General features: G+C 36.0%; 1 protein-coding gene across 3 annotated transcripts in view; it reads right to left on the bottom strand.

The window, feature by feature from the left end:
- The window catches only part of SLC49A4 (solute carrier family 49 member 4), a 130,074-nt gene that overhangs the window by 47,122 nt on the left and 62,266 nt on the right, over positions 1-20,686 (bottom strand). For all 3 annotated transcript variants that reach the window (XM_081302822.1, XM_081302821.1, XM_081302823.1), the window contains exons 5-7: positions 14,288-14,396; positions 9,458-9,525; positions 5,747-5,874 (exon numbers count right to left, since the gene is read on the bottom strand). In XM_081302822.1, coding sequence (XP_081158948.1) covers positions 5,747-5,874; positions 9,458-9,525; positions 14,288-14,396 — 305 coding nt within the window. The remainder of the gene's footprint in view (positions 1-5,746; positions 5,875-9,457; positions 9,526-14,287; positions 14,397-20,686) is intronic.

The following is a 20,686-nucleotide window of genomic DNA, read 5'->3' as shown; positions in this document are numbered from 1 at the left end:
AGACCTTAAACTATACTACAGAGCAATAGTAACAAAAACAGCAGGATATTGGTACCCAAATAGACACACAGACCAATGGTACAAAACAGAAGACACAGAGACAAAGCCACATAAATATGGTTATCTCATACTAGACAAAGGCGCCAAAAACATATTGGAGAAGATAGCCTATTCAACAAATAGTGCTGGGAAAACTGGAAATCCATATGTAGCAGAATGAAATTGAACTTCTATTTCTCACCCTGCACAAAAATCAAGTCAAAATGGATCAAAGACTTAGACATTAGAACAAAGATCCTGTAACTAATAGAAGAAGATAAAGTAAACTCAAATCTTCATCGATGCTGAGGGCCATTGCCAAGTAGGAATGACGCATCGAAATTTCCTTGCCAGCGTACCCCATGTTAAATGGACTTGCCTTGGAAATTCGCTGTGACATTGCATGTGTGTTTGAGAAAGGTGACCCTGCTCAAGGATGAGGATGGATCCAGGTTTAGGGTATATCCTGCAGGTTTTAGGAAGTATCCCGGTTTAGGATAATTTGGGTTTAGGGCGTTCCCGGTTTAGGACAATCTGGATTTAAGGCAGTTCCAGGTTTAAGGTTACTGCTGCTGGGAATAGGGCATATCCTGCTGCCTGAGTTCCCGTTGAGTTCTTGTGGAATTGGAGAAAGTATTTGGGACGTGAATTGGGCGGGCAGAACTTTGATTTCCCCAGAACATGTATGTAGAGGCCGGTGTGAGTTCGGGAATAAAGAATTGCTGTTTGAATCTACAAAGCTGTGAGTGGCTCGTGATTTTGTGCCCAGCCAAGACTGAGGCACATCATGTTGGCTTAGGACCTGACTTCCTCAATAAGACTCCTAAAGCGCAAGAAGTAAAATCAAGAATCAATAAATAGGATGAATTAAAACTAAAAAGCTTCTTTTCAGCAAAGGAAACAATCAAAACATGATGTGAGAGCCTAAAGAATGGAAAAAAATATTTACCACTAATCTCCAAGGTATATAAAGAACTGAAAGAACTTAACACCAAAAAAAAAAAAAAAAACTAAATAACCCAATCAATAAATGGGCTAAGGAATTGAACAGACCCTTTACAGAGGAAGAAATACAACTGATCAAGAAACATGCAAAAATGTTCATCATCTCTAACAATTAGAGAAATGAAAAATCAAAACTACTCTTAAGATTTCCTCCCACTCTGGTCAGAATGGCAATTATCAAGAACACAAGCAATAATAAATGTTGGCAAGGATGTGGGAAAAAAGTACTCTCGACTTTTTATTAGCTTTTAATATATTATGTTAACAGTTACAATCATGCATGTACAGTCATGCATTGCTTAATTATGGGGCATGTTATGAGAAATGCATCATTAGATGATTTTTGCAGTATGAACATTAGAGTGTATGACACAAAGTTAGGCAACTGAGATATCACCAGGTGATGTCCTATTATGGGACCACTATCATATATATTGTCTGTTTTTGACTGAAACAGTGTTATGTGGCACAGAAATGTATCTCAAACACTTTTCATGTGGATTCTTCTGATATATAAAAATTTACAATAAGAAAGAGGAAAAAGACTAGATATTTTCCTGATTAAAGTAATAATGATCAGTAAAAAAGAAACATGAATTTGCCATTTCTGACTTTAAATAGCAACCTAAAGATCTAATTTGTCTATAATTAGATTTCGTAGGAAGTTTCCTTTCATGAAACCTCTTTCACTTAAAAGGAATTAGATCAGATTTTTACAAAGGCAGTGAGAGTGTTTGTGATAGATTTATTCAAATTCTCCATTGTTGGGCTGGAGTTGTGGCTCAGTGGTAGAGTGCATACCTAGCACCTATGAGGCACAGGGTTCAATCCTTAGTAACACACACACACACACACACACACACACACACAAATAAAAATAAAAAAAATAAAGAAGATATTGTGTCCATCTACAACTAAAAAAAAAAAATTAAAAAAAATTCTCCATTATTCCACTAAAATGTGCCATTTTTGCCTTCCTGTACCTAGTGCTGAATAATGAAGAGACACTGTGGTTGCTGACCACCACTAGCAGTTAAGTCCTATTTACTAGGGCTCAAATGCAGGTAACACACTCCATTCATTCATTGATTCCTTAGGGTCTGTACTCAATACCAGAGTGGAGGGCAGAATGTATAAGGTACAAATCCATGCTCCTATGTTCAGACTGGTAGGAAGAATAAGACATAAACTCAAATAACTACTATCAGGAAAGATATGACAATTTAGAGAAGGAAATGAACTAATCTAATTCTTCACCCAGTGCATTGATAAATTAAAACTATAAATTTCAGAAATATTTAAGTGACATTCAAAAACTGACCTGAAATTGAAAATGACAGGAAAATTTATAAATCTCCTAAAAGTTAAGATGGTCACATCAAACTCAACCTTTCAATTCTGGCCTTGATTTAATTTAAAATTCTGCTTTTCTTATTATCCAACATAATTATTTTCAACAACAGACTGGGAAAACATGGTCTTGACCAGGGCCAATCACACCAATGTTCTTTCAAGATTTAAAAAGACATAGAGTTTTCAAATATACTTTTCCTGTAAAAGAAAAACATGGTCACTACACTAACTCAGACAAACATGGAGGTAGTAGGAAATTATATTTACTAAAGCCTTCACTCAGAGACAAAACTGTTAATTCTGTCATGTTAAATTGAAAACAGCTAAATTTTAATGAATAAACTATCTTATACTGAATATTCTACACTTAATTCAAAAGAAAGAAATCTGTTCATCATGTACTCACAATTATGTTCTTGTAAAATTCACAGATGCTTTCTTGACATACAGTACCATGAGAAAATCTAAGTGTAATGCCATGGATAAGAAGAGTTGTAAACTAAAACTGTTCTACCAGAATGTCGTCCAACTGCTAAATTATAAAATTATACTGGAATAAAAATTTAAAAATTTGTGGCCCAGAAAAATACTTGCTACAATTGCTCAAAACACCAATGTAGGCACATTGGCATATAAATAATGCACGGTGTGTCTAATTATTACTTCTCAGGCAAAGCAATGTGCATACTGAAGAGAGGACTGCAGGCAGGATGGGATAAGCAGAGGATTCTAAATCTTCTTCATTCTTAGTGTTCCAGTAATTTTTTCAAGGTGTGCCAAGGCCAAAAGAAGTAGGTAACATTTCTGTTAATTATACAGTTAGGCCCCAACAATTTAATAAATATATGTGTCCTAACAATTAACTAGCCATTTGAAAAGTAATACCCATAAACTGAGAGAAAGACAGTTTTATTTCGTTCTTAAGAATTTAAGTGTTTTTACCATCATTTCTATCTAGAGTTCATCTATTCCTCCCATGCTTCTCTTCCCTACCCCACTATGAATCAGCCTCCTTATATCAGAGAAAACATTTGACATTTGGATTTTTGGGATTGCCTAACTTCACTTAGCATTATCTTCTCTAACTCCAATGTGATAGACATTATTTTCCAAAGTACATGTATGAAGACACAAATTGGTGTGAATATACTTTGTATACAACCAGAGATATAAAAAATTGTGTATAATAAGAATTATAATGCATTCCAATGTCATATATAAATAAAAAATTCATAGAAAAATTTATAAGTTTTTTATGTTATTGTATTTAAATTTTAAAAAATTATTAATGGACACAATATTTATTTTTTATGTGGTGCTGAGGATCAAACCCAGTGTTTCATGAGTGCCAGGCAAGTGCTCTACCACTGAGCCACAATCCCAGCCCTGTTATTTTATTTTTTATACCTTTATTTTATTTATTTTTATGTGATGCTGAAGATCAAACCCAGTGCCTCACACATACTAGGCAAGCACTCTACCACTGAGCTACATACAACCACAGCCCCATCATTCCTAAATGACCACATTACTTAATAATGGGATGTGTGCATCTGTTGAGCATTGTACAACTTCTCAAATTTGGAACTGAATTGAGTACCACCACCCTCATTTCCTGTTTTACACTGATTTTGTGCTTTTTATCACAGCAATTACCAAAAAACTAACTTTGCAAAAATATGTGTACAATGTGTTATCAAAAAGAATGCAGCATAGTCTACTGCTGACACTGGGAACTTCTTTGGAGCAGAGAGGTTCCATTGACTTTGCTGCAGTACTCAGGACAGCTGGTTTGGTGTAGTCTGGCCACTGAGGGTCTAAGGTAACCTGGTCCCATTGCCCTATTTATCTTTGTAAAAGTGGTAGGAACCCCCAAAGAAATGGCTGTCTTTGAAAGATGTGTCTCTGAAGTGTAAACTATTGGTTCTGTTCTACAAAAGCAGAGATCCAAATTGGGACACATAGTCCTTAGTTATACAGAGACAAAAAAAACTCTCTTTCTCATGGACTCCCATGGAATGTACATGCCACTGGGTTCCAATGGAGCTACCTTCAGATTCTTATTTGTTTCTATTCATATGAATGCTTGTTATGACCTTTAATCATACAATCTACTTTACAACAAAAATCCTTTAATACTTAATCCAAAAGGTGACTATTAACTTGCAAATGGAATTAAAAATACTTACTTAAGTAGTCATTTGTTAGAAGAAAGGAAAAAGCAATAACAGAGTACCCTGGATTTAGAGAATAATCTGTCATAGTAATTTAAAGAGATCCTGGATTGGCAGAATAATGTCCCCTCTCCCACAAAAACATTCACACTGGAATTTGTGAATAAATTGTCTTACATGGCAAAGGGGATTGAGGCTGAGGTGAAATCATGGCTGCTCATCAGCTGAGTTTAAAACTGAGAGATTATCCTGGATTATCTAAGAGGGCTCAGTGTAATCAATCACAATTGATACCTTAAAAGTGGAATAAGGAGCTGAGAAAGGAAGGCAGAAGAGGAGAGAAGAGAAGAAGGGAGAGGGGACAGGGAGACAGACTATGGGAGAAAGGTAGGGAGCAGTGTGACAGGACTTGGCCTCCTCCTGCTGTCTTTGACAATGGAGGACAGATCATAAGTCAGGAATAGGGAGTTACCTCTAGAAGCTAGAAAAGGTGAGGAAACAGGTTTTTCCCTTAGTCTACCCACACTTTGATTTTAGCCCAGGAAGACCAATGGTGAATCTCCTTCCAACCCACAGATACATAAGATAATAAAGTCATGCTAAGTCACTAAATTTATGTAACTTAGAATAGCAATAGAGAACAGAGGCTGAATTCATAGTAATGATAATCATATAAAGAACAGCAACTATGAGTGTTTTGGAAACTAGATGAGCTAAGAAAATTGGCTATAACATACTTTGAACAGGTATGTTCAGTAAGCTTTGTTTTTGTACTAATAAAGAAAGCCAAATATAAAATACAGTTATAGGTGTTGGTTCAAAAACATTTAATATCTTAGGTTTTTGACCTTGTTTTGTTTATTATATAATAATTATTATAAAGATCATAAAATCTTTGTATTATGCTCTGATATGAATTTTTTAAAAAATCAGCTTTTCATATTATATGAGTTTTGACCAAAGAATATACTTCTTTTTCATATGCAGAATACCAATTAAAATATTTTTAATTATTTCTTGGGCTCCTTTTAGATGGAATGATGGCAGGATGATTGAACAAGGAAAATCATTGTGTATTTAATAAATGGAAAGCAAAAAAAGTCCTACTATCAGAGAATGTTTACTTCCATGAACTAAAAATATTTATTCAAACTTCAAAAATAGCCTGTGCTCACCTGTAGTCAAAGGCAGGTGTGTGATACTGTTCAAACAGGTCAGGGTGAACCATGTGGATGACAGTGTAGCCCCAGAAAATAGGAGGAGAAGAATTAGCTTCAGCATACCCCGGATAAAATCTGCAAACCTGAAAAGAAACACTGTTCTATTAATTCTATCTGAACCTTTAATTTTTATAAATAACACTTAAGAACATGCTTTCCTTAAACAATGCAAAGAATTCCCCATGCTTTATTTAAAAACTAGCTATATCTTTGTTTTTTAATTGACATATTTTCTTGTATTTATGATGTTACTTTATATTTTTTTTTCCTTATTAAACATAAAATGTCATCTTTGGGATCTATAACTCATAGGATGGATTCTGAGTTTTTCAATGTAACTTTAATTTTATTTATATATTCTATACTTTTAAAACATTCTACAATGGGGGCTGGCGATGTGGCTCAAGCGGTAGCGCGCTCGCCTAGCGCGCGTGCGGCCCGGGTTCGATCCTCAGCACCACATACAAACGAAGATGTTGTGTCCGCCGAGAACTAAGAATAAATAAATGTTAAAATTCTCTCTCTCTCTGTCCCCCTCTCTCTCACTCTCTCTTTAAAAAAAAAAAAAATTTCGTTGGACGCTTTGTTGGACCAGCCATCTTTATTAAAAAAAAAAAAAAAATTCTACAATGAACACACATTATCCCAGTTTTAGAAAATAGGCTATTTTGTTGACATAAACTTGCAAAGATGGCTCTCCCAAAATTCAGGCTCAGAGAATACACACAAGTGCCTACACCAGAGCCTCTGAGGTTTTAAGTGACATGATCTGCCTGTTCCCCCTTTCCTCGCTATGCTCTGGTTGGATGGCTGTATTTCTGTTTCTCATACATGCTAAAGTTGCTTCCCACAGTAATGGGTATATTTTGCACTTGTCCTATCTGCCTGGAATGCTGGTGTTCCCAGACCCTCACCTGGCTCTTCTGCTTATCCTTCAGCTCATTCAGGTCTCAGTTCAACAAGGCTCTCCAGGCTCACTGAGTCCTCCCCATCCTGGATCCACATTTTGCTTTTTTTCTCTATAGTATTTATTTTTCTTTTGGAAATTGTTTTATTTTTGCATTTGTTTATTTATTTATTTATCCCCACTAGACTGTAAGTTTCCGAAAAGCAAGAATACAGCATCTAGGAACACTGAATATTCTATGAAGTTTGGAACTTTTGTAGCATTTTAAATTCTCAAATCATTACCTTTTCCCAGAATCAACATGAAACTAAATAGCATGCCAAAAAAACTTTCCATTTGCCAATTGCTTTTCCTCACATGCAGACTGTTAAACGTTTAAGGCACAATCCTCTGACTGTGCCTCTATACCATTTACTTCATCCTTCAGAAAGGATGCTCCTCTTATTGACAGAAAAATTGATCCTGTCCCCAATATGACATTTCCCATGTTCTTTTCACTTTGAAATTTTAAAAACAGATTTATAATCTCTGTTGTAATTATGTGGCTGTACTTTGTAACACTTTCTATATTATCCTGTGTTTTACACTTATTTAACATGATATGGTTAATCATGTTTGTTAGTAAAAACTCTCCTGTGAGAGCTGATGCCATCTTTTGGTATGAAAAATGGATGCACTTTTGCTCAGTGACAAGTTCATTCTCATATAACAATTCAGAAGCAGAAAATTCTGTGTACTCTGTAAAAGGTTCCACAGATTGAGAGAAATGTCCCTCAAAAAAATGCAAAACACTTGGTCTTAATCCAAGCTGGCTGAACACTTTCAAATTTACATTCTGGGTGCTAAATAAACTTCCTCATCAGTGAGGCAGGTGACAAGATATAAGAGACTGAAACAGTGTTCAGGTACAAATCACAGTTGAACTGCAAGAAAGTTTTATAGAACCTGATCATATAAGAATAAACTGACCACAGTGGTCTGCTCTTTTTTTAAAATATTTTTTTTAGTTGTAGAAGGACACACAATATCTTTGTTTATTAACTTATTTTTTTTTTAATGTGGTGCTGAGGATCAAATTAGTGCCTCACATGTGCTAGGCAAGTGCTCTGCCATTGAGCTACAGCCCCAGCTGGGTCTGCTGTTTTTTGAGGGCACTGTCCTTTCAAATGGCTGATACCACCATGAAGAATATAAGGACCAAAATATACCTTTATTAGTGGTCTTTAGCAACATCATTACAAAAAACTACCCAAAGCACTCATGTCTGTAAGGAAATTCCATTCTAGGGAATCCTTGAAAAATGGGGTTCTGAAAATAATTTTTTTTAGTTGTAGATGGATAGCAAACTTTATTTTATTTGTTCATTTTTTATTTTTATGGGGTGCTAAAGATTGAACCCAGCCTCACATGTGCTAGGCAAGCACTCTACCACTGAGCCACAGCCCCGGTCTTCTGAAAATAATTTCAAAAATTAATTTTAGGCATTGTAAATAACTAAAATTTGATTTCTGAACCCAGAATAAGAGAAGCACTTTTTAGAACTTCCATTTCAACAAATTAAAAAAGCAAAATGTCTTCATTATAATTTAACCCCCTAAATGAATCTATCTGCAGTTAAAAATTAAAGAGTTGTAGAAAGAAAATAAAGAGAAGCATGTGAGATGTCATTTCTTATTCCCTCTTTGACCTATTTGGTGCTCAGAATAGGATTTGATTAATGAAAATTCACTATAATCTACTTAGAGATTTAATTAGAAAAATTAGGTATGACTCTTGTCAAAATGTGCAGGTCAATGTTCTTTATTACCAGTGATTTCCTAAAAATAATACTTTCTATCCTGTTTCTTTAGCCTTTAGATTTTATTCTTATAATTTCCTAGTTTATACAAACCTCAAATAAAGAAAATTTAGGAGTTATGGTATCAATTTATTCTTTCATTATCCCAGAAACACTATGCAAACTGTAAGGTCTAGATATATTATCTGTGTCAATTATGTTTAAGTATTTAGTTACTGAGGTGATTTACACATTTTATTTGATTATCCCAAATATGTAATTAGATTCTCTTCTTCCTGGCAAAGTTGATTGTCTAATTTTTAAATGACTTGGGAGTTGAAGGAATACTCTCTCTTTGGAAACACCAAGAGTAGTTTTATAGGTAGCAACCTAAGAGTGACATTTCCATCCTTTTCTTTTTTAGAATAAATGAAACAGACACTTTTCCTTCTGATTCATTCTAAAAATGTGTTGTCATAATAGGTTAAGATCAAAAGGAGTTTGATGAAACTGGAAACCTACATGAACATTTTTCATCAAAAATCCCATAGGGACATACCTGCCATAAAAAACCAGAAACACATATCTGCTACTGGGAGATTGCCTTCTTATGAAAAGTTCTAGAGATGCTCTTATAAATTATTCAATTCTTTCTTATTCTTGTTAACTATTGATTTACCTTTCTTTGGGTTTCATGGAGATGTTTCTCTCTAACAATACGGAGAGAGACAGCTTAATTACACTGGAAATACATTTCTGATCTGCAAAAAACATTTTAGGAAGAACTACACCTGAGAAGGATTCCTGTAGCAGTAAATTCTATTCATTCAAGTGAATTTCTTATAGCCTAAACAAGTGCCCTTTTCCAACCTTTGCCAGTTCTACTTTCTCCTGAGTTTTAATGTTTCTTTAGGAGAGCCTATTTCTCTTTGGGCTTTTCCTGCTCTTCTGTCCACTCACATTTGATATAAAATATTCTTACCTTGCCATAGCTATTCCAACAACACAGCCTCCAACTATGGACCAAAATCCAATCCAGCCAGCATCTACCTGTTAATCAAGCAGCAGATACATTTCAGGCAAGACTTTCATGTTGCAATTTAGAAAATGAAAAAGAAAACCTTTATGAACAATGTGTTAACAGCCAATTGGCAACAGATCTGGGAAATATCATTTAAGAAAATGGACAAAATGAAAGGATTCACATGTAGCTGATTAACATAAACTAATGTAAGTATGTCCTTGATTAATTTTTTATTGGAATGTTTAAAGCAACCAAGTAATCAATGTCATTAAATATATTTTCCATTATGTTCTTCATTGTACTAGGAATGCTTAAGACAATGGGAAAAGGAGAGGAAATGATCACTGAGTTAAAAAAAAAAAGTTTAAATATCACCAGCATACATGAAACTATTAGGAAATAATTAGGGGCTAAAATGTTTGGCAATATCTAAAAATGTACTGAAAGAGAAGGAGGGAGGGAGGGAGAAATATGTGGCTGAGCAAGAGAGTGGATAGAGAAAGAGAAGCTGAGTTGGGTTCAAGTATAAAGAATATTCTTCCCTTGACTAAACATTTTCCATCCCTGCCATTTACTAGCTTTGTCATTCTGGGCAAATTATGTCTTCTTACTTATAAAATGGATGCAGTGAGATAATGAGTATACAGGACTAAGGTCAATGGCCAGCACACAGGAAGTACTCAATAAATGTCGACTGTTGTTATTGCCCAATGATGCTTCTCTATTTATCTGATATTCTTCATGGCCACACTCTTTCAGGGCAATCTACAAATCCTGCTACATTTCCTCATCACTCATGTACTTTAACTCTTTTAAAAAATTAATTTAAATTGGTGAATGACAATTATGCATATTAGTGGGATAAATAATTTCATTTCCTAGTATCTCCCTTTCTCCTCCCTTCTTTCCCTCCCCCTTACCCTCTTCTATTATATGGTTTAGTTGAGGTGTCCCCCAAAATCTCATGTGTGAGATAATGTAAGAATTTTCAGGGGTAAAATGGTTAGATTATGAGAGGTACAACCTAATCGGTGTATTAATCCACTGATGGATTAAGTGGGCAGTAGCTGTTGGCAGGTAAAGTGTGGCTGGAGTAAGTAGGTCATTGGGAGTGTGACTTTGGTGTTTATATTTTGTCCCTGGTGAGTGGAGCTCTCCCTCTGCTTCTTGGTTGCCATCCTGAGCTGCTTTCCTCCTTCACACCTTTCCACCATGATGTTCTGCCTCACCTTGGGCCTACAGCTGTAGAGTCAGCCTAACATGGATTAAACCTCTGAAACTGTGAGCCAAAATAAACCTTTTCTTCCTCTTCACTGCTCTTGTCAGGTATGTTGGTAAGAGTGATGCAAAAGCTGACCAGAACACCCTCTCCTACTCTACTGGTCTCCCTTCTAATTTCATGAGATCCTTGATCCTTTGCTTTTTCCTTTCTTTTCTCTAAATTCCACATAAGAAAAAAGACATATGACCCTTTGACTTTCTAAGTCTGGCTTATTTTATTTAACATAATGCCCTCAAGTTCCATCCATTTTCTTGTAAATTATACAATTTCATTCTTTATGGCTGAGCAAAATTCCACTGTGGCTCCATAACTTGGTCATTGCCAAAAACACAAGTATATATGTATTGCTATAGTGTGCTGACTTTATAATTTCTTTAGATAAAATATAACTGTAACTCCTATTATGACTTGCCTTCTGACCCCAGACATACTCTAAGCCTCAATTTCCATACTAGTAGAATGGGGATTAACACACACACACAGACACACACACACACACACACACACACCACATACACTTATTAAGAGTCAGATCAGTTAGTAAATGTAAAGTGTTCAATACATATTAGTTGCTGTTTGTGTCTCTTAACATTGTTGCATTTGTTTCTCCTCTTTTCCCTTCCCAGGGCCAACATACTTGCTTAGTATCTTGTTTCTCATTTCCATATTCCTGTAAAAACTTCTGAAATGGTACTCACAATTTATTTTGCCCACTACTGCCAGGATAGTTACCCCAGCTGTCCTTCTGGCTACAGGACAAAGTTCAAACTTGACCTGGCACTTGAGAGTTATCCAAACTAATTTTTATCTTTTATTACTTTGAATCATACACTGGTATCAGGGTTTGCCAGCTATCTTTCAAATGTTATCTTCTTCTATCTGGGTACTTGGCTAAATTATATGTGTCCACTCCTTTCTGGTACATGTGACCATGTGACTAAGTTCTCATTGACGGAAGTGAGCAGAAGCGGGGTATGCCACCTACAGGTTAGAATAGAACCTGAAGACAGCTATATGTTTCCTCCAGGCTTTCTTTCCCTTCCCACCACTACAGTCTGAATGTGGTCACCCAGAAGCACACATGCATATAATGACAAGGTCCTGGGGGACAGAAGCAATATCCAAGTCTCTATATCAGCACTAGGAAAAGAATTGTCCCAACTTTGGCCAATGTTCCTAGATCATTGTGCATGCTGTCCTAGATTCTATGTGAAAGAGAAACTTCTCATGAAGTCTCAAAATATGGGGAGAACAGCAGCTTAGTGTACTCTAAGGAATACGAGAGCTTCACAGAGGTTTTTTCACAGTGTTTGCCACCAGAAGCAAACAATGCTTTGGAGAAAGATGACATCCTGAAACTTATATTACCATGAATTTTTTATACTACTGGCATTTGGGGCAGGAGGACTCTTGGCTCTGTAGGACTACCCCTCTCATGTCAGGGCATTTAATATCCATTGTCTAAGGTTTACTTAATGCTATTAGGCCCCTACAGACATTCCCACTTGTCCTTTAGGTGAGTGGGGTCTTGTGCCTGGCTAAGAACCTCTGTGAGCTGGTGGTTCTGCTGCTTCTGCAGTTTGTGCATTTTGCCTCTTTTCTTCATGATATCCTGGTTAATAAAATTCTATTTTATAATTAAAATTTTTCTTTGCTTTAATTAAAATTTTGCCTTAATACCTTTAATTCAAGGTCTCTGTATCTGGCAGTGTTTGTATAGCGAAAGATTCCTGAAAGGGCTTCCTAGGGTTTACAATACAAAGCATAGACATGCAAAATTAGCACCATTTAAACAGGTACTATATTTTTCCTTATCGGAACTGAGCTTGGAATACCTGCTGTCCAGAAAAACAGGTTAGAAAACTAAGATAAAGCATTTCTTTTATGGTAAAAATACCACTACGTTCTGAACGTTGGTATCCTAAAATTCATGCGTTAGAACTTACTTCCAATGTCATCAATGTCTTAATATTAAGAGGTGGGCTTTAGAAGATGATCAAGTCCTGAGAACTTTTCCTCCATGGACAGAATTAGTGCCCTTTATAAAAGAGGTCAAAGGGTAATGCCTTGTCCCTTCTGCCATGTGAGAACACAGTAAGAAGGCTCCAGCTTGAGGCAAAGGGCCATCTCTCTTCATATACCAAATCTGCTGGTGCCTTGATTGTGGACTTCCCAGCTTCCAGATCAGGGAGAAATAAGTTTCTCTTGTTATAAATTACCCAGTCTAAGGCCTGGATGGACTAACAAAAGTACAGTAGTGACTTGAATTAGTATTCTGGCTGAGAACTAAAAAATATGGTGGAAAATCTATCTGAAGAGAGATTCCACAGGGTAATCCAGAATTATGAAAACATGATGTAGGATGAGAAGGAAAGCCAGAAAGACATGCCTAGTATTTGGAGACAATTTCCATTTAGAGGTGTCTCCTGATTCCAGAAAATGTGGCTAAGAACTCTAGATAGGACAAAGGGGAAAGGGGGAGGGAGGGGAAGGGAGGGGGCACAGGGGTAGGAAAGATGGTAGAATGCGATGGTCATTATTACCCTAAGTACATGTATGAAGACATGAAGGATGTGACTCTACTTTGTGTACAACCAGAGACATGAAAAATTGTGCACTATATGTGTAATATGAATTGTAATGCATTCTATTGACATATATAACAAATTAAAATTTAAAAAAAAATTTTAAAAAAGAAGAAAATGAGGCTGAGGGAGTGAAAAATTATTATAAGCCTCATTGACCTAAAAAAATATGAATTTGGGACCTGCTTGAGGTAAGGTAGCCTTGTAACAATGACAGACTTCAACCAGGCACTCTGAAGGACCATTTTCAAAGAGTAAGGGGCACTGGAAAAAGATCACTCTGAGGGACCAAAGCCTTGCCTTAAATGATCTCAATCCCTGAAACTAGATTAAGGTGATTTGTGTCAGAAAAAAATACCTCACAAATTCTCTCTGGAAGAAAATAACATCATCTTGAAGGTTAAGTTCTTTTACACCTTTTCATATGCTATGTTTAGCACTCAGTCAAAAATCATGGAACACAGAAAGTGATTCAATCCCTAGCAACACACACACACACACACACACACACACTCCAATACACAATACATAAATTTATGAATTTATTTATATTTTCATGTGGTGCTAATGATTGAACCCAGTGCCCCACAAGTGCTAGGCAAGCAGTCTACCCCTGAGCTACAACCCCAGCCCCATAATTTTCTTTACGAATATTCTCCTCTATGAAGTATAAAGCAAGGATAAATGAAGAGGTCAACAAAGATTTCTGTTTATTACATCATTAATTTCATCCAAAAATGTAAAATTCATGGCTGTTATCAAAATCAAGTTTTAAACTGTTTCACAAGAATCTTGATTTTGCAACAGTGATTTAGGACAATATTTTACTCAGTCTTTCAAGCTAAAACCAAGAACATGTAATCAGTATTTATAAATTAAATGAACTAAAGTACCTATTACATATAAAAAAAAATTACTTACTTGGCTGACATGCACTGGCGTTAAAATTAAATCCAGAACTCCAGACCAGCCAGCAAATACACCAAGTGGGATAGCATATGCTAAAGCAATCATCAAAAATCTCAAATTGCTGTAAAAGAAAAGTAAAAGAAATGTACAATTTTCTAGTTTGAAAATTTTTAGATAGTAGATTTCATTTTTGTTTTATTATTATTAAAGTTTTCTGTTGAAAATATTTAAATAGGCAATGTAATTCAAGTAGCTCAAAATTGAAAGTTATAAAAATATGGGGGGAAATATCCCTTTTACTTCTATTTTCCTCTTCTTATAATTACCAATGTTGTCAATCTTGTGGGTAACTGTCCAATGCAAATATATGTATATTTTCCTCCCAATCTACATTTGCTGAACTTTGCTATTTTTTTCAGGGCTGGGGACCTTGTGCAATATGCTCGACCATGAGCTAAATCCCTAGCTCCTGAACCTTGCTTTTTTAAAATGAAGAGTTCTTAGAACTCTTTCTATAAACAGTACATAAATACCTTGTTCATTCTTAGAGCTGCATGGTATCCACGATGTGGATTTATCATAAATTTATGTAACCATACATATGAACTTTTACTCTTTTGACCTTATAAAGTCATTTCACATCTGTGCACCCGTAGGATCAATTCCAATGTGCAACTGCCAGGTCAAAGCGTTTGTATATTTGTAGCTTTACTAGATACTGCTAAGTGTCCTCCACAGAATTATATCTCTACACACCTATCAAAAGGACTAAAATAAAAACATAGTGATAACACAAAAATCTGACAAGGATGCACAAAGAGTGGATGACTTGCACTGCTCATGGTAATAAAAATTGGTAAAACCACACTGATAAATGTAGGAGAAAAAAAAACAAACAAACAACAACAACAATCCCAAACTACCACTACTACCTTACAATCCAGCAAATGCACTGCTGCATATTTATCCCAGAAAATTAAAACTTACATTCACACAAAACCTGTATACAAAGGTTCATAGAAACTTTTAAGTAAAAGCCAAAATGTAGAACTAACCCAGATATCACTAAGCAAGTAAATGGTTAAGTAAACTGGTACAACCATACCATGGAATACTGCTCAGCAATAGAAAGCAATGAACTAGTGATGTAGCCAATAACCTGGATTACTCTCCAGAAAATTACATCGAGTAAAAAAGGCCAAAGTTTTATGTACTAAATATTACTTATATAAGCTTCTTGAAATAACAAAGTTGTAGTCACAGAGAATAGAGTAGTACTTTCTAGGAATTGAGGAGTCAAGTGGGAGAGGAGTAAGCGTGGCTGTAAAAGGACAACAGGAGGGATCCTTGCGGGATGGAACCTTTCTGTATCAACGTCAGTGTTCTGTCTGTGATACTCTACTTTTGCAGGATGTTATCACTGGGGAAACTGGGTGAACAGTACATGTTATCTTTCTCTATTATTTCCTATACTGCATGGAAATCTACAATTACCTCAGAGTAAAAAATTTAACATGAACTTTAAATATAATGTAAAAATGTAATGAAAATTAGATACCATTCAAATAGCTTTTTTTTAAATATATATATATATATATATATATATATATATATATATATATATATATATATATATATAAAGTATCTAGGAATAAACCAGAAAGGCCAGGAATCTCTGTAGGGTGGGAGGTCCGTGTGTGTGTGTGTGTGTGTGTGTGTGTGTGTGTAGTGGGGAGCCACCTTTAATTTAATTAAGGCCACTGAGGATCAAAGACCTAGACCAGAGACCTTGCACCTACTAGAAGAAAATGTAGGCCAAATCTTTATCATGTCAGCTTAGGAACCGACTTCCTCAACAAGACTCCTAAAGTACAAGAAGGAAAATCAAGAATCAACAAATGGGATGGTATCAATCTAAAAAGCTTCTTCACAGCAAAGGAAACAATAAAGAGAGTGAAGAGAGAGCCTACAGAATGGAAGAAAATCTTCGCCATCTGCACCTCTGATAGAGCTTTAATCTCCAGGACATACAAAGAACTAAAAAGTACTCCTCCAAAATAAATAAATAAATAAATAAAATAAAATAACCCAATCAATACATAGGCAAAGGAACTGAACAGGCACTTCACAGAAGAAATTCGAATGGTCAACAAGTATATGAAAAAATGTTCAATATCACTAGCAATTAGAGAAATGCAAATCAAAACTACACTGAGATTTTATCTTACTCTATTCAGCAAGGAAACAATCAAGAATACAAGTAACAGGGGAGATCCAAGATGGCAGAATAGAGGAGGTCCTGTTACTGACTGCTCTGTGGCATGAAACCAAGAAAGCAGACAGGCAGCTTCTCCACAAGGTCTCGCCTAGACGGAATACAACATCAACAGTGTGAGAGGACCCCTATACAGCGAATTTTTGCAGAAATCATCAGCGCTGTGACCACCGGCACAGAAATCAGAGCCTCAGTACTTGAGTAAGTCTCCAGACTCTGGACCCAAAGCACACAATTCTAGCTCACCCACGGCTCACAAGTGGCTTAGCAGAACCACCTATCCTGTACCTCTGCAGAACTCCAGGCTGCGTTCCTCTCCCCATGCAGGTCACATGGCTGCTACCTATCCACAGCACAAGGCCATCCCCCAACTTCTCCCACATCACCAGACACCCCAGCACTGGAAGCAGACCGATTCCATCTTGGAAAACCTTCATTGTCATTTTGTGGTGGGTGTGGCTATCAGATTGGGTCACCACCTGAGCAGGTATCTGAATACCAATCCCCTCCCCAAGCAGTGGTAACTCATCACAGTGACCACCCAACACAAAAATAGCTCTCAGTTGGACCGGAGTGCAGTGTGAACAGGGCGCCACCCACCTGGTGTGAGCCTGGGGGTTACAGGTCCCGTAGTTGGGACCTGATAAGTAAGAGAGGGGAAGGGACTAAAGTCTGGAGAATAATAGAGGGACCAGGATCTGGGAAAACTACAGGCAAGAGAGGGAGACGGTATCAAGGGCACAAGTCAGATGATTGGTCACAAAAAAAGACCCATGAGGTGCAATTTTCCTGTTGGGACTGGTGGACAGAACTCCCCACTTCCAGAGGCTCTACACCAGGTCCAGTCTTCACACCCTGATTACCTACACCATCCTGAGGGCAGAGACACCTACTAGATGAGACAACCCCACCTACTAGATGAGAAGAGAAAGAAATGGATCTCTAAGAGTATTTTTTTTCCCTTCTTCTTCTGTCTCTTCTACCCATCTATCCTCTGGCCCTCACATCCCCAACATATGTAAAACCAAGAACTTTGCATGAAATAGGACTTTGAGGACTGAGTCACCTGAATAATATAATATAGAGGAATTGCATAAGCTCTTTTTTCCTTTTTCTTCTCTTTTTCTTTCTTTCCCTTTTTTGTTTTACTCTTCTTCTTCCTTCACCATCCAAATTTTACTATTTTCACTACTGATTATATTTTAAATAATAATTGAATCCAACATTTCTGGACATTGAGACTAAACTGTAAATGTCTCAATAACAACAATTTGTCCACAGGTGATGTATTATTGATATTGGGATCCGTTAACATTGTTCTTCCCCACAAAAGAAAGATCTTGGAACTCTACAAGAGCACTACAAATCTATAGGGTAAAAACAATAACACACCAGATCCACAGAGCTGGAAAGGAAGACACATGAGCAACATGAAAAGACAAGGGAAGAAAGTAACACAAACAAATCAAGAAGACACATCATTAGAAATATTGTCAGCTAGAGCAGAAAAAAATTACAGAGAAAGATTTCAGGATATACATGGTTAAAATGTTTTGGGATCTCAAAGAAGGCATAAGAGAACAAATACAGGCAGTGAAAGATCACTTCGACAATAAGCTACAGAAACAAATCCAAGAAGCAAAAGATCACCTCAACAGAGAGACAGAGGTTCTAAAAAAAAAAAACCAAAGAGAAATCCTTGAAATGAAAGAAATAATAAATTAAAAACTCAAAGGAAAGCATCACCAACAGAGTGGGCCACTTAGAAGGTAGGACATCAGACAATGAAGATAAAATAAATCATCTTGAAAAGAATAAAGACCATACAGTGAAAATGATAAGAAACCACGAACAGAACATTCAAGAAATATGGGATAGCATAAAAAGACCATATTTAAGAGTTATTGGGATAGAGGAAGGCATAGAGGTCCAAACCAAAGGAATGAACAATCTATTCAAGGACATAATATCAGAAAACTTTCCAAACATGAAGAATGAATTGGAAATCCAAATTCAAGAAGCCTACAGGACGCCAAATGTACAAAAATCACAACAGATCCACACCAAGACACATTATAATGAAAATGCCCAACATACAGAAAAAGGAGATAATTTTAAAAGCCACAAGAGAAAGGAATCAGATTACATACAGGGAAAACCAATTAGGATAACGGCAGATTTTTCAACACAGACCCTAAAAGCTAGAAGATCCTGGAACAACATACATCAAGCTCTGAAAGAACTTTAAAGAAGAACTAATACCAATACTCTTCAATTTATTTCAGAAAATATATAAAAAGAAAGGCAGTAATTCCAAAATCATTCTATGAAGACAATATCACCCTGATTCCAAAACCAGGCAAAGACACATCAAGGAAAGAAAATTTTAGACCAATATCTCTAATAAACATAGATGCAAAAATTCTCAATAAAATTCTGGCAAATCGAATACAAAAACATATCAAAAAGATTGTGCACCATGATCAAGTGGGATTCATCCCAGGGATGCAAGGTTAGTTCGACATATGGAAATCAATAAATGTAATTCATCACATCAATAGACTTAAAGATAAGAATCATATGATCATCTCAATAGATTCAGAAAAAGCACTTGACAAAATACAACACCCCTTTATGTTCAAAACACTAGAAAAACTAGGGATAACAGGAACATATCTCAACATCATAAAGGCTATCTACGCTAAGCCTCAAGCCAACATCATTCTAAACGGAGAAAAATTGAAGGCATTCCCTCTAAAATTTGGAACAAGATAGGGATGCCCTCTTTCACCACTTCTATTCAACATAATTCTTGAAACACTGGCCAGAGCAATTAGACGAAATAAATCAAAGGAATATGTATAGGAAAAGAAGAACCTAAATTAGCACTATTTGCTGACAATATGATTCTATACCTAGAAGACCCAAAAAACTCCACCAGAAAACTTCTAGAACTAATAAATGAATTCAGCAAAGTAGCAGGATATAAAATCAATACCCATAAATCAAAGGCATTTGTGTATATCAGTGACAAAGCCTCTGAGAAGGAAATGAGGAAAACTACCCCATTCATAATAACTTCAAAAAAAAAAAAGATACTTGGGAATCAACAAAAGAGGTGAAAGATCTATACAGTGAAAACTACAGAACCCCAAAGAGAGAAATCAAAGTAGACCTTAGAAGATGGAAAGATCTACCTTGCTCTTGGATATGCAGAATTAATACAAAATGACCATACTACCAAAAGCACTATACAGATGTAATGCAATTCCAATCAAAATCCCAATGGTATTCCTCCTAGAAATAGAAAAAGCAATCATGAAATTCATCTGGAAAAATAAGAGACCCAGAATAGCTAAAGCAATCCTTAGCAGGAAGAGTGAAGCAGGTGGCATCGCTATACCAGACCTTAAACTATGCTACAGAGCAATAGTAACAAAACATTATGGTACTGGCACCAAAATAGACTGGTAGACCAATGGTACAGAATAGAGGACACAGAGACTAACCCACAAAATTATAATTATCTTATATTAGACAAAGGTGCCAAAAAACATGCACTGGAGAAAAGATAGCATCTTCAACAAATGTTGCTGGGAAAAACTGGAAATCCATATGCAACAAAATGAAATTAAACCCCTATCTCCTACCATGCACAACTTAATTCAAAATGGATCAAGGACTTAGGAATTAGACCAGAGACTCTGTATCTAATAGAAGAAAAAGAAGGCCCTAATCTTCATCATGTGGGATTGGCCCCAATTTCCTGAATAAGACACCTATAATGCAAGAATTAAAATCAAGAATCAATAAACGGGATTGAATCAAACTAAAAAGTTTCTTCTCAGCAAAGAAAACAATCTGTGAGGTGAAGAGAGAGCCCATATCCTGGGAGCAAATTTTTGGATTTCCTATTCATTCTTCATGTTTTGGAAAGTTTTCTGATATTATGTGCTCACACATCAGATAGAGCACTAATCTCTAGGATATATAAAGAACTCAAAAAGCTAAGCACCAAAAAAAAAATATATAACCCAATCAACAAATGGGCCAAGGACCTGAACAGACACTTCTCAGAAGAGGATATACAATCAATCAACAAATACATGAAAAAATGGTCATCATTTCTAGCAATC

Source organism: Spermophilus citellus (genome assembly GCF_964194105.1).
Source record: "Spermophilus citellus genome assembly, chromosome: 7".
In the NCBI taxonomy this organism is placed as follows: domain Eukaryota; kingdom Metazoa; phylum Chordata; class Mammalia; order Rodentia; family Sciuridae; genus Spermophilus; species Spermophilus citellus.
This window is presented reverse-complemented; position numbering and strand designations above follow the sequence as displayed.